We start from the raw sequence: 15,622 nt of genomic DNA, 5'->3' as shown, positions 1-15,622 counted from the left end.
TAAAGCTCTTACTGCAGTCAGTGCACGGGTAAGGACGCTCGCCTGTGTGGATCATCTGGTGGCGGATCAGGGCCGAGTGGCCATTGAAGTCAATGCCACACTGGGGGCAGGAGAAAGGCCGCTCCTGCGCATGCCCGCGCTGGTGGAGCAGGAGGCTGATTTTCAGGCTGAAGCTCCGGCCACACTGCGTGCAGCGGAAGGGCCTCTCGCTGGCGTGAGCTCGCCGGTGGTTGGTGAGGCGGGCCTGGTCTGCAAAGCGCTTGGGGCAATCAGGACAGGGGAAAGGGCGCTCAGTGCTGCTATGGACCCGGAGGTGATAGGTGAGTCTTGACGGGTGAGTGAAAGTCCTGGCGCAGTGCGGGCAGGTGGGGGGCGTCTCACTGGCATGAGTCTGGGGGTTGCTGCCAAGCTCGGCTTGCTGAGAAAAGTGCTTGGGACACTGGGCACAGGATAAGGGGTGCTCACCAGTGTGGCTACACTGGTGGGTCAGCAACATGTCTTGGCTGAGGCTCTTGCCACAGTGGTGGCATGAGAACATCTGCTCTCCAGCAGGGGGCGGCAGGGGATAGCTACCCAACTGTGTGAACGTCACTTGCCCCTCAGAGGCTTCTGCCAGGTCAGTGGCTGGATGTACAAAAGGTGTCATGGATGCAGGTTGCTGGCCTTTGAAAGCCACATCTGAAAAAGTATCCTTTGCTGCTGCTGGCGGTGGAGAAGAGAAGGTGACTGGAACCTCGGGGCACAAGGAGGCTCTGGCAAGGCCTTCGGCTTTGATGACAAGCTGTTCATCTGAAAGAGAGGACTCAGAGTCATACCCATCAAAAGTCTCACAGCAACTGCGTGTTCCTCCCCCGCTCTCACAGGCTGCTCTGAGTTCTCAGCTGGCTCCCATAAGAAGCTCAGTGTAGGGCTGAGATAATCATCAAGCCATCCATGATGTCTGTGGCAAATCATCAGAGAATTTACTACTGAACATATTCAATGCTCCCTGTTTGGAAAGGAACAACCTTGGCATCAATCTTCCCAGCATTACTTTCATTATGTTCCTCCTCTGCTCACAAACTTTCCAAGAGTCTCTGTTGCCTATTGTGACAGGTCTAAACTCATGTATTAACTTACTCCCATTCCTCTGTATTCTGCCAGATAAATCCTTCACGATTGCTAGCTTTCTCTTTACTATCCCTGAAAATGAAGTACACATTTCTGCTTCACATTTCTGCTTACTCTGTCCTTCCTTTTGTAGAATGCATCCACCCTCTTCCAATTATACCCAGCACTTCACACCAACCATCCAGGGCCCAGTTCTGGCTTCACCTCCTTCTTTAGGCCTTCTCTAAAAATGTAAACTAAAACCAATGCATATTCTCCAAACTTCTCATTTCTTGTATATAAGTCACCCATCCCACTCACCCCTGACACTTAACAACAGGCAGGCCTAGTATTGATGTGTGTCCCTAATATAAATATCTTGAAGAGAATAAACTGTCCTATTTCCTAGATTCTGAAAGGACATAGGGCATAGAGCAGGGGTGGGCAAACTTTTTGACTCGAGGGCCACAATGGGTTCTTAAACTGGACCGGAGGGCCGGAACAAAAGCATGGATGGAGTGTTTGTGTGAACTAATATAAATTCAAAGTAAACATCATTACATAAAAGGGTACGGTCTTTTTTTTTTAGTTTTATTTATTTCAAATGGGTCGGATCCGGTCCGCAGGCCGTAGTTTGCCCACGGCTGGCATAGAGGCTATTAAAAATCAGGTTGCATTAAATTATGTAAACAATCAGGTACCCTCTGATATTGAGATTCTCTTCTGTAATTCAGATAGCAAAATAAAGATGGTGCTACCTACCTTAAAAGGAAGATAATTTGTTTTGTTTCCCTTCATCATTTCTCCTGAGGGCCAGCTCTTTATCCATAGTCCCATTTGTGCTTCCCCAATATTTTTGTCTCTACTGCTTGTCCTGCTCCCCTTCCCCCTTTTTGTTCTATTCTTTCTCCATGATCTTTAAATGTTCTTCTGTCTTTCCCCATCCTCATATTTTCGGTCTATCTGTATGCACTTATTTTCTTCCTCTGACAATTCTTATTTGTCTTTACACTTAAAAGTGTTTTCTTGCCTGGCCGGCGTGGTTCAGTGGTTGAGCGTTGACCTATGAAACAGGAGGTCATGGTTTGAGTCCTGGTTGGGGCCCGGGGAAGTGGGCTCAATCCCCAGTGTAAGGTGTGCAGAAGGCAGCCAATCAATGATTCTCTCTTATCACTGATGTTTCTATCACTCTCTACCTCTCCTTTCCTCTCTGAAATCAATAAAAATATTTTTTTTAAAAAAGAGTGTGTTTTCTCACTTTAAATGTATCTTAATTTGATTTGTTTCATTTCTAACATAGTTGAGTATATCTTTTTTCGCCCTTTTCCCATTCTTCTCTCACCTCCTTGCCTCCACAACCCATTTCACTGCTGTGTCTTCAGTCAGTCCTGGCAAAGCTGGACTTGGGCATGAAGGTCTCTTCGATGCATTACTCACCAGCATAGGTACCCTTGTATATGTCACTCTGCTTGGACTCCTGTGGGGGCCCAACCTGGGGCTCTTCCTCTTGTTTAATCCAAGACAGAATATCTGACGTTGAAATGACAGGCTCTATTTGTGGGGGGAAAAGAGAATGGCCTTCAGGGACTTGAATCAGAAAGTGAAAATAATCATGTTGGTTTGTTGAATACTACACATTTTGCCCAAATTTAACTATAACAACAAAATGGAGTCAGCCTTTTAAAAATGCTTACAACACTTAGAACTAGTTCAAAATGAAGTCAAATTTATTTTTACATGATGTACTCAGCTTGATTCACTATTTTCAGTGAGCCCATTTCAAAACAAGTACATTTTTATTTTGTAGATGACACCCATAAATAATCTAAAATCGGCCAAGCTAGTATGGCTCAAAGGACAGAGTGTCGGCCTGCAGACTGAAGGGTTCGATTTCGGTCAAGAGCATATGCCTGGGTTGCGGGCTCAATCCCCAACAGGGGGGATGCAGGAGGCAGCCAATCAATGATTCTCTCATCACTGATGTTTCTCTCTCTCCCTTCCTCTCTGAAATCAATAAAAACACATTTTCCAAAAAAAGGAGAAAAGAAATAATCTAAAATCAATAGTACCTTACATTTTATTAGCACAATTACTTTAAAAATATTTCCATTTTTTAAAAATATATTTTATTGATTTTTTACAGAGAGGAAGGGAGAGAGATAGAGAGTCAGAAACATCGATGAGAGAGAAACGTCGATCAGCCGCCTCCTGCACATCCCCCACTGGGGATGTGCCCGCAACCAAGGTACAGGCCCTTGAGTGGAATCGAACCTGGGACCTTTCAGTCCGCAGGCCGACGCTCTATCCACTGAGCCAAACCGGTTTCGGCAAAAATATTTCCATTTCCACTGAGCCAAACCAGTTAGGGCAAAAATGGAAATATTTTTGCCGAAACCAGTTTGGCTCAGTGGATAGAGCGTCAGCCTGCGGACTGAAAGGTCCCAGGTTTGATTCCGGTCAAGGGCATGTACCTGGGTTGCGGGCACATCCCCAGTAGCGGGTGTGCAGGAAGCGGCTGGTCGATGTTTCTCTCTCATCGATGTTTCTAATTCTCTATCCCTCTCCCTTCCTCTCTGAAAAAAAATCAATAAAATATATTTTTAAAAAATATTTCCATTTTTTGTTTCATAGCTTTTTTATGAAATAAGGAATATTCTCTCCATTTAAGTAGAAGGCCCACAGAAGTTAAATAGATAATAAGTATTTATGGTAAGTACCTTATGTTCAATGATTTACTTTAAAATACAGCAGGAAAAAACACAAAGAAACAAGAATGACCAACAATTTTTTTCTTAAATGTTAATTAAAAAACAAATATACTTCCAGAATTACAAAGTTAGGTTAAGTTTAAATACAGACCTGACTCCTCAGAAACATATTTTTCAGGTTCCCAATTTTAGGCTCTAAGACATCGTATTACCTTTGCCTATTAAATTACACAGGTCTTTGTTTCCTGAATGCTGGGATCGGGGGAAATAGTGTTTATAAGTCCCTCAGACCTTGGAGGCTCTTTCAGAAAGAAAAGCCTCCAGAAGCGTATAACATGCCTCATCTGATTGGCAAGAAACAGCTATGCTTGCTATTCCAGGTGAGGCCTATATAACCTTTTTTGGACTAAAACAACAAGCTGGCAAGCTGACAAGGTCCACAGAGTAAATTCATGCTCTCTATACTACTAGTATTTCTCAGAAAAGCCTTATAGGCAGGTTATGGCTTTATCCTTAGAAATTGAGAACGCACTGGTTTTCCCAATGCCTTTGAGTCAGAGACCACTGAAATCTAAAGGTATACCCCAAGCAGAAATAAGAGATTGAACAAAACTAAGGCCCCAAAGATAGTCAGGCTACACAGACACTGGACACAGGTTTTAGCACATGTGGCAGTTTGCCTTTCCAACATCCCATTTTGAGCTACAAGGTTGAAATGTATTAAACATGCTCTGACCTTAACTTTTCTTTTTCTTTCAGGTTTTATATACACACATATAAAAAAAGAAGCAGAAGGGGAAAGGCTAAGTATAAGGAAAAGGATCTTTTTTAAAAAATATATTTTAATTGATTTTTTACAGAGAGGAAGGGAGAGAGATAGAGAGTTAGAAACATCGATGAGAGAGAAACATCTATCAGCTGCCTCCTGCACATCTCCTACTGGGGATGTGCCCGCAACCCAGGTACATGCCCTTGACCGGAATCGAACCTGGGACCTTTCAGTCCGCAGGCCGACGCTCTATCCACTGAGCCAAACCGGTTTCGGCGAAAAGGATCTTTTAACAGACATCCATAGGATGAACTTTCTCTTCATTAACAATACGAGACTTTTAGAATGTTTAATTGCTGCCCTGACCAGTGTGGCTCAGTTGGTTGGGTGTCCAATTTGATTCTCAGTCAGGGCACATGCCTGAGTTGTGGGCTCAATCCCTGGTAGGGGATGTACAGGAGGCAGCCGATCAATGTTGATGTTTTGCTCTCATAGTTATGTTTCTCTCTCTCTCCAAAAATCAATAAAAAGCCTTTAAAAAAATGCTTAATTGCTTCTCTGCATCAATTTTCTGAGTAACAAGTTAGTGCTCTCAAAACCTCAAAGTAATTCAAGGGGCTCTGACATTAGTTTTTATCATTACAAACTCATAGAACGTTATATAGTTGATGAGCTCCACTGTAGCCATTATTCTTTTTAATGCTCAAATGGTCCTTACTTTGGCCAACAGGAGCCCCCTCAGATCTGCTGTCATTTCACATCATCAAACATCTGTGGGGTTTTTTCCATTTCTGATATGACAAACTATCTCAGGTTCACCTTGGACATTCTAAGCACACAATCAATGGAATTTAGAGACCACACTCTGGATGATAAGGATGCTAACTGCTAATAGGTTGTCACTGCTTCTAGGTCTTTTCAATGGATGGAGCTATAAAAGACACACCTTTTAGAAAAAGGAAAGTGTCATGAGTTTATATTCATATTTAAGATTATAAGATTTTAATTAAATCCTTTGATTTAATACTTGTATCTTTTCTCTCTCACCCTGAAAATTTTGGTTCCTAATGACATTAACATGATCTTAGAAAATTTAAGTAAAATATTTACAAAATCAAAACTGTAGCCCTGGCCAGGTGGCTCAGTTGGTTGGAGAACTGTTTTGTACACCAAAAAGGTTATGGGTTCGATTCCCAGTCAGGGCATATACCTAGGTTGCAGGTTCAGTCCCTAGTCGGGGTGCATATGGGAGGCAACTGATCGATGCTCCTCTCTCACATTGAAGTTTTTCTCTCTCTCAAATCAACAAAACATATCCTCGAGTGGGATTAAAAACAACAACAATAATAACAAAACCCTATAAAACAGTACATTCAGAGAGGTCTAGTTTCCACTTCTAGTCTCTCTCTCTCCCTAAATAGATAGCTGTTCTTACTGGTTTTTGTTCTAATCTTCCATTGTTTCTTTGTGAAAATATAAGCAAGTATGTATACATCTTGATATTTTTCCCCCTTTATGTGGCATACTAGACAAACTGATGTACCTTGATTTTTTTACTTGACAGTATATTCTGGACATGTCCACAGCAGCTTACAGAGATCTTTCTCATTCCTTCTCATAGCTGTTCTGTGTAGCTGTACCACTGTTTATTCAAGAATTTCCTACTGATGGGCATTTGGATTCTCTCCAACTTTTGGGTACAATATTAGTCAGCGGCCGACCATAAAAGCTATGCAGAACTGAAAAAAAACTAAGCCAGTTCTCTAGAAGTATAAGTTGTTAATACAGTTCATTGGCAAGTAAGTTAATATTTACTGGATTAAATAATTAGGTCTTAACCCTACAGTGCATAGAATACAGTTATATCAACTACAGTGTGGTGAGAGTGGTGGGAGTATATAACCTGAGGACCTTTTATAAATAAAAGATCAGGAGAACTTAGATACTAAGATACAGGCCTGATACAGATACCTGTGTGGTGACAGTATGGCAACTGCTGGCCAGGTCACCACAATGGCACTCAAAGCACATTCCTCCCAGGCCTCAGGAATCCCAACAGTGGACACTTAAAGACGTACAAAATGAACGAGAAATCATTAGTTTATGCCAACAACAGGCTTTGGAGAAAGCAAGAGAATCCAGAAAAACTGAATACTGACCAGGTAAGAGGAAGGTGATAAATGCTGAGGTTTTAAGGTTTGAGAGGTAGTCAATAATAGAAAGTCTGATCACAAGAAAATATAAGACTGTAATGTCTACACTTGTTGACTATTATTTTAACTATGAGGAAATCTGATTTTGTGTTGCGTGTATGTTTTAAACAGATAAGGGCCATGCTATCTGAACAGAGCTGAAACCTAGAGGTTCTGGGATGTATACAAAGATATAAACTGAGTTAAAACTGGTACTGAGATCTGACTCCTTAAGGCTTAAAGCTTAAGCAGACAAAAAATATTTGATAATGCAAATACCAGGGGTAAATATAAAAATTAATATTTTGAAATTTTCTGTGAAACAGGTGTGGAGCTGAATAGGTGAATGTGTTAAGTATTTGTGTAATAATTCAAAACCTTTAAGTTTTATCATTTCCAGGATGATTCTTGTTCTCAAATAGGATAAACTAAAATAAAAGGATTATATTGGGATGTGCCTTAATCACTGATTTGCTTATGAAAAGATGGTCTTGCTGGACCAGAGTGAAGAGGGAGAAACATGGGATAATGGTGATACACCTAAAACAAAGATGATCAAAGTCTCCCCAGCTCACGTCAGATGGAAAGACACATACAAACGAAAGTAAAGGGACAGAAAAAGACATTTCATGAAAATGGATACACAAAAAAAGCTGAGGTAGCAATACTTACAACAGATAAAATAGACTTTAAAGCAAAGGCTATATAACAAGAGACAAAGAAGGATCCACTTTGGGGTATTTATCCAAAGAAACCTAAAACCCTAAATCGAAACACATATTACTTACAATAGGCAAGATATGGAAGCAACCTAAGTGTCCATCGACAGATGAGTGGATGGAGAGGTGGTGCATGTACACAATGGGATACTACCCAGCCATAAAGAAGATGAAATGCTGCCACCTGCAACACCCTGGATGAAACCAGTTGGTATTATGCTGAGTGAAATGAGTCAGACAGAGGAAGACAACTGCCAGATGACTTCACTTATATGTGGAACATAAAGAACAAAATGAACAAACAAGCACAATAGAAACTGACCCATAGATGGAGAATATTTTGATGGTTGCCAGATGGGAGGGGGGTTGGAGGGATGGTGGAAAAAGTGAAGGGATTAAGAAGTAGAAATTGGTACTTACAGAATAGTTACAGGGATGTACAGTACAACACAAGGTATATAGTCAATAATCTATAATAATAAAAGGGTGATATGCTAATTAGACCGGACGTCCTTCTGGGGGAAGCCGGTGCCTGCGGGCAGCCAGAGGAAAGCCAGCCCGGGTCCCGGGTGAAGCCGGTGCCTGCGGGCAGCTGGAGGAAAGCAAGCCCAGGTCCCCGGTGCCAGAGGGAAGTTGGTCCCGGCAGTCAGGGGAAGGAAGTCAGGGGGATTTCGTGCATCGGGCCACTAATACTATAATAATTATGTATCAGATGGTTACTAGATTTATCAGGATGATCACTTAGTAAGTTATATAATGTCTAATCACTGGTTTGTACACCTGAAACTAATAATATTGAATGTCAACTGTAATTGAAAATTAATTTAAAGTAAAAAAAACCCACCCAAAATGGGCCTTTTCTTAAAAAAAAAAAAAAGAAGTCTCCTCAGGACCACAAGATTTAGAAATAAATATATTTTACTTTTGGGTCATTCTTGGCTGGCTAATGACTTTTAGTAATTATCCCATCTGACCCTCTTGTTTTTCCAAAAGAATTTTAAAAATCTGGAGTTCAGTTTTAAAATTATCAGTAACCACCCTGGCCGAATGGCTCAGTTGATTGGAGCATTCACCAAAAGGTTGCAGGATCAATTCCCAGTTGGGACACATACCTAGATTGTAGGTTTGATCCCTAGTCAGGGCGTGTACGGAAGGCAACGTCGGAAGGCAACGTGATCGATGTTTCTCTCTCACATCAATGTTTCTCTCTCTGAAAATATAAGTAAAAAGTACATATGTTCAGGTGAGGATTAAAACAAAACAAAACCTACCAGTGACCAAATAATGGCCACATACACACAGCTGGTCTGCAGTTTAGTCCTAGTAATAGAATTAAAGAAGAATTTCACAAAATTTCAACTTTTTATTTTTTTGTATTCTCCCATTCTCTGCATGCAATTTTATCTAAGATACTAGGTATCAAAGACTATTCCATATAAGGATATAATAATTTATCTTTCCCTTCATTGGATTTAGACAATGGTGATGGAGAGTATAAAATTAATTCCATTCTACACATATATTTTTATTTAATCACAATGTACTTCTGAAAGCTCCATGGAATACAATAATAAATTATGGGTTTTATTTTGTAAGAATTATGGGAACAACATGATTGCTTCTTGGCCTTTTGGCCAAGATCAGGTGTAGAACAAGATGAAAAAGGATTTAAGTAGTTAAAGTTAACTGGAGAATAATCTATCAAAAAGATATTTTACTAGTTCTGTCACTGAAGTGGTCTAGAATTAGTATCCTCCACCTAATATTCATGTGAAATGATCTGTTATGCACCTTAATGACCAGACGGTTTAATTCTATTCTCCACTGAAAGGAACCAGGGTGTTTTTAATGTGTAAGGAGAGCAGAAATCTACATAGGCCTCTGTTAGAAAGGCCTGCTTGCAAGGTTGGACCCTGGCTGGCAAACAGTTGCCTATACTAACATAAAACTTTCCCTAAATGTTAAGAGTGCCTCAGGGGGCCTACAATGTATATGTGGTTTATGCTGAACACCTGCTTTCCTCCCGGAAGTCTGGAATTTTGGTATGCGTTCGGCAGAGGGTGCCTACATGCCCAGCTCCCATGAAAACATTGGGTGCTGAGTCTCTAATAGGTTTCTCTGGGAGAGAACACTCTGCAAGTGTCATGACCCCATGCTGGAGAAATTGAGTTAGTCCTCTACAGAGCAGAGGCCTCTGGAAGCTCCAGTTTCCTCCGGACTTTGCCTTGTGCCTTTTATCTTTGCTGGTTTCTTTTGTGTCCTTTTGCTGCAATAAATCTTAGCCCTGAGCATGACTGTATGCTGAGTCCTGTATGTCCTCCTAGCGAGTTACTGAACCTGAAGGTGGTCTTGGGACCCCAAACACAGCCTGGAACTTTTTAAAAATATATATTTATATTGATTTCAGAGGAAGAGAGATAGTAACATCAATGATGAGAGAGAATCATTGATAGGCTGACTCCTGCACAACCCACACTGGGGATCAAGTCCATAACCCAGGCTTATGCCCTGACTGGGAATCAAACCGTGACCTCCTGGTGCATAGGTCAATGCTCAACCATTAAGCCATGCCAGCCAGGATCTATTTTAAAAAACAAACAAACAAACAAGTACTATCTTGACTGGTTTGGCTTAGTAGTTAGAGAGTCAGCCCACTGACTGAAGGGTCTCAGGTTTGATTCCGGTAAAGGGCACATACCTTGGTTACAGGGTCGATTTCTGGCCCTGGTTGGGGCTCATGCAGGAGGCAATCAATCAATGTGTTTCTCTCACACCAATGTTTCTCTCTCTCTATCTCTCCTCCTCACTTCAATTCTCTCAAAAAATCAATGGGAAAAATGTCCTCAGGTGAGGATTAACCAAAAAACAATAAATGAATGAATGAATGAATGAATAAGATAAAAGTAATAACTTATTGCTTAAATTTCCATAAGAAAAAAATGTTTGAAGAAAACAACTACTGAGACAGTACTGAAAGGACAAAGGAGACAATGTAACATCCTCTCACTAGCCAAGTTGACAGTTGGAACAACACAAAGAAAATAATTGACTTAATAAACTCTTGAATATATAGTTCAGCGGTTCTCAACCTGTGGGTCGCGACCCCTTTGGCGGTCGAACAACCCTTTCACAGGGGTCGCCTAAGACCATTCTGCATATCAGATATTTACATTACGATTCATAACAGTAGCAACATTAGTTCTGAAGTAGCAACGAAAATAATTTTATGGTTGGGTCACAACATGAGGAACTGTATTTAAAGGGCCAGAAGGTTGAGAACCACTGATATAGTTAAACATAAAAGAGGGGAAATATAAAGGGTTCTAAAGATAGACAAACTTGAGGGGCTTTTCAGTGCTATATATTGATTGGTCCAAGTCTTAAGACTCCTATCTTCAAGTTCTGGTAAATGTCTAGGTTGTTAATCACCAATGACAATTAAACTGTAAAGAATCAAACCACAGTATTAAGTAAATTCATAGCTTATTCTATTTAATTTTAACTAAAAATGTATAAACATATATAGGTTGACTATCCACAAGTTGACAAGATGGCAGCTAAATAAAACTTTCAGACATCATTACAAAACCAAATTACTTACATCTTTTCCATTCACCCCCAAAATAAAATGACACACTGATTTTATCCTTGCTGAGGGCTATGTCAGGTAACTAATAAAGTAGAATAAGAATAATGCATGCTTCTGATCAAGTCACTCATCTCTATTTGTGATAAGACTCATTACATATATTCATACATAGATATTAATCAAATTCAACCTATTATATTGCCTAAATACTATCATTCACACATTCTTAAAAATAATGTGTGGCAGATATAGCCTTACCACAGAATGTTCACTTAAGATTTGAACACTTCATTACATGTAAAATTTACCTCAAAAGAAAAAACAAAACTGAACTCTAGATTAATGATATTCATGCTAAACTACGTAGGGGGACATGTGTTGATGTCTCTACTGATTTTGAAATATAATGAAAATAGAATGGATGAATTGATGATGGATAGAGGGGTGTAGAGATGGGTATATATGTGATAAAGTATAACATGTTAGTGGTAAAACCTAGGTGACAGGTATCTAGAGGTTCAATGTAAAATTATTCTTACTTTTCTGATTGCTTTAAATTTTTTGTAATAAAATGTTAGAATAAAATAACAGTAGATGAGACAGGGGCGGGTTGTACATTCATCTAGTAGAGACATCTGGAGGATGAGGTTTCTGTGAGCTTTCTATCCAGCAAAGAACCAAAAATGGCATGAAATTTTTCTGCTAGCAAAGGTGGACATTGGCTAGCAGTCTTTCCCCCACAAAACCAAGCAGCCTAACAAAAAATATATTAGGGATGGTTACTTAATGATAGCTGGTCCCACACTGGGCAACATTTGGTTGAGTGCATCTCTCTGAGGAACCCTGAAGATCTCCAGCACTTCTCAGTGACCAGGTAAATATTCCCCGGAAGCCACTTTCCTTCCAAATGAGCACAACTGCTTGCTCTGCCACCTAAGGACAAGTTTATTTTACTAAATAACTAGGGTTCACAACCTTTGTCATGGGATGCAATTAGCAGTGCTCACATGTGTGGTACTGATGGGTGAAAGCATGGGACAAGGTGGTCTCTTAGCTCATTCTCTAACTGACCCAGTCAGTCTAGTTGTTGAGCCACTCAGAAGCTCTAGAAGCCACCAGGCCTGCTTCTTCAGTCCTGAGCCATCATCTCTGACCAAGTAAAATCTAGGTGACAGGTATACAGGAGACACGGAGTGGCGAATCTTTCCTCTTGCTTACCTTCACTGGGGTCGGTGGGAATCTCACTTTCCTGTGGCCCCGCATGATCCTCCGTATTATGTTCTCCTTCTGGCTGAATCTGAGATAAGACATCAGGCTGATTCATGGCATAATCTAGGAGTAAGAAGGGAAAGGAGGTATAAAAAAGAGATAAATCAGAATGACAACTAATTGCCATCAAGGTTGAACTGAAGGCTTTTTTTTTAATACATCTTTACCCCGGGATATTTTTTCCATTGACTTTTTTTTTTTTTAAGAGAGAGTGGAAAGAAGAGAGGGTTTGTGGAGCGAAATGAGAGAGAAACATCGATGTGAGAGAAACACATCAACTGGTTGCCTCCCAGACCGGAGCTGGGGGATGAAACCCGTGCTAACCATTGAGCAACTGGCCAGGGAGAGCTGAAGGCTTTGGGGTCCACAGTCCAAGCAGATTTCTTTTAAATTATAGATCACTTCTCCCCATCCACTCACCTCCAACTATATCTGTTAGGAAAATAGGTAAGAGGAGAGGTAACGTGTGGGAAAAGCTCACAGGCTACTTTGGCACAGCCCACCTGCTACTTTCATTGAGGAAGAGTGACAGTGTGTCTCAAGGGGAGGAATCAAGGCCCTCCCAAAGTGAAGGCTACCCATGGAAACCACTGCATAGCTCTGAACTTCATTCTCTGTCCTATGTTTGGCGAAATTATATTTCCTATTTAGCAAGGAGATATATTTCCTATTTAGCAAGTGTGAACTAGATATCTGTGGCTTGGAAGCAGAATCTGAAGTGTGTAAGGGCAGCATGAAAACAAGGACCACTGGAGGGAAAGGGCCTGTTCTGAGCCCTCCTGGGGCTGCTATTACCTACTCACAAGGTGTCAACTCAGCCTCACCCATAGAGATGAGAGACTCGTAGTTGCCCTTCATGATATTCTTGTAAAGTTCCTTTTGCCATTCTTCTAACTTTTCCCACTCTGGAGTGGAAAAGTAGATGGAGATATCATCAAATGTCACAGGCACCTGAAATTACAACGACAGTGGGGTTAGTCCCTCCCACTGCAATTCAATCATTCAATAAACCCACTAGTATACTAAGTGCCTTCTAGTTATAAAAAACTATGTGAGCTGCTGAAAGGTTACAGGGAAAAAAATTAAGACACAGATCCAACCTCCAGGAGTTTACAATGTTTTCAAGGAGAAAGGTGATAAGCTTCAGAGGTACAGTCACTCAGAGATAGGTACAAATGAGAAGCGGTATTTAATTCACACAACATAACATATTCCGAATACTCACTAAGTACAAGCCTATCCAAAGCACCAGGATTATAAAAATAAGCTGTCTGCTCAAAAGGAGCGCTTGGCTGTATTCGAATTAATGACATGGACAAAAAATTTTGGAAATAGCTACACTGGGGCTGTAGGATAGATAGGACTCTAGCTAGTCTTAAAGGACAGGTAGATTATAAACAGGCCAGAGCCACCAATTGCTCATTTTTACATCTTTTTTAAAAATATATTTTTTTATTGATTTCATAGGGGAAGGGAAAAGGAGAGAGAGAGAGAGAAACATCAATGATGAGAAAGAATCATTGATCAGCTGCCTGCTACACACCCAAGCCCACAACCCGGGCATGTACCCTGACTGGGAATCAAACTGCAACCTCCTGGTTCATAGGTCAAAGCTCAACCACTAAGCCACCCTGGCCAAGCTCATATTTACGTCTTGCTCAGTACCTAAAATTGTTCTTAGGGCAAATGTAGATACTCAATAGTTTATTTTAACCTAACCTCACTACACAAAAGATTTGTGATATCTTACAACAAAAATACAGATGATAAAATAGTGACAAAAATAAAGGATCAGGATGGGCTTCTGGTTCCAGGTTTTGAACTAAGCACACATGTACTTCCTTTCCTTGTCAGAGTTCCATTGAAATGACAGTATGTAAGATCAAGAGGAACTGTATCTACAACAGCACCAAGAATGAGAAGGAAAGGCCATCACTAGACCAGAATTCTTAATGAGTTTCTCACTGAGACCCAGAGGATGGGCTCCTGCTGGGGTCTAAGGTGCATGAGGAAGCGGCACCTCCCTGTACATGGGAAAGGACTGCAGGTGAGGAACCCAGAGAAGTCCAAGCTGAAAGCTGGCAGATACACTGAGTAGGAATGCAAGTGATTATAAACTGCAGTTTGAAGGTCCATCTTTAGAATAGTGGGCCCCCATTGTCATCCTCATCAGCCCTGGCAGAGTGGAGTAGCAGAAGCCTTTACCACAAGACTGAAACCACAAACCTCACCTGTAAAGAAATTGTCTCACCTGCCTGGAGACAGCATGGGATTCCTATGAGCTGACCACCAGGAACCATCTTCCGCCTGGCCTCTGGGTGGTCCCTGCACTGCCTATTTACTCCTTGCCACAGAACCTTAAGGTGAAGCCCATCTGTACGAGGCATCTACAGACCTAACCCTGTCCTGCAAAGGGAAGATCCTTTGGTTAAACAGACTTATGCAGTGGCTGAGAAGACATGCCAGCTTCCTATAATTAACTTATTAAACAATGGAATCCTCGACTTATAAATATAAATATATAATCGAGGATTACGCAACATAAAAACAGCACCAAGATGAACAAATACTACAAATAATCCTAGAGGGGAAAAAAAAACACACCCAATAAACTGAAAATCAAACAAACCTCTAACACACAGTCCCAGAGAAATTCAAACACATATTGCATCCATTTAAAAAATTCAGGCTGCTTTTTAAAAAGAACCAGAAGATAAATATAAAATAGTTCAAATAAAAATTAGAAAGGCTAGAAGGGAAGGTCACAGAACTCTAATTAAAAAGGTGAAAAAGATGAAGGAAGAAAAAAATATATATCCTATCTAATAATAGACAAACATGGTAATTAACCATACCTCCACTATGCTTCCCATTGGCTAATCAGGGTGATATGCAAATTAACTGCCAACCAAGATGGCGGCCGGCAGCCACGCAGCTGAAGTGAACATGAGGCTTGGTTGCCCCGGCGATGGAGGAAGCCAAGGTTCCCTGCCTGCCACAGGCCTGGCTCTGAGCCTAAAAGCAACAGCTCCGAAATGCAACTATGTTTTAATTATAGAAGCTAAATAAACCCCAGATACCTGCTTTCAGCCAGCCGGCCTCGGAGCTGGAGCCGCAATGAAGCTTCAATTACAGAAGGTAAATAAATCCCGGAATAAAAAAAGAAAAAGAAAACAAGGAGAGACTGGGAGTTTCAGATGCAGGCTTGGCCTGCCTGAAAACAGCCATCAGCCCCTCATCCAGGCTGGCCAGGCACCCCAGTGGGGACCCCACCCTAAAGGGGGTGC

General features: G+C 41.1%; 1 protein-coding gene across 1 annotated transcript in view; it reads right to left on the bottom strand.

Moving 5' to 3' along the window:
- ZNF398 (zinc finger protein 398) overlaps positions 1-15,622 on the bottom strand; it is a 20,572-nt gene that overhangs the window by 604 nt on the left and 4,346 nt on the right. Inside the window, 4 exon segments of the mRNA XM_015572708.1 lie at positions 1-789; positions 2,527-2,640; positions 12,285-12,398; positions 13,160-13,286. The exon segment at positions 1-789 is cut by the window's left edge and continues 38 nt beyond it. Coding sequence (XP_015428194.1) covers positions 1-789; positions 2,527-2,640; positions 12,285-12,398; positions 13,160-13,193 — 1,051 coding nt within the window. The 5' untranslated portion in view covers positions 13,194-13,286.

Source organism: Myotis davidii, unplaced genomic scaffold, assembly GCF_000327345.1.
Source record: "Myotis davidii unplaced genomic scaffold, ASM32734v1 scaffold49, whole genome shotgun sequence".
NCBI classification, from domain to species: Eukaryota; Metazoa; Chordata; class Mammalia; order Chiroptera; family Vespertilionidae; genus Myotis; species Myotis davidii.
This window is presented reverse-complemented; position numbering and strand designations above follow the sequence as displayed.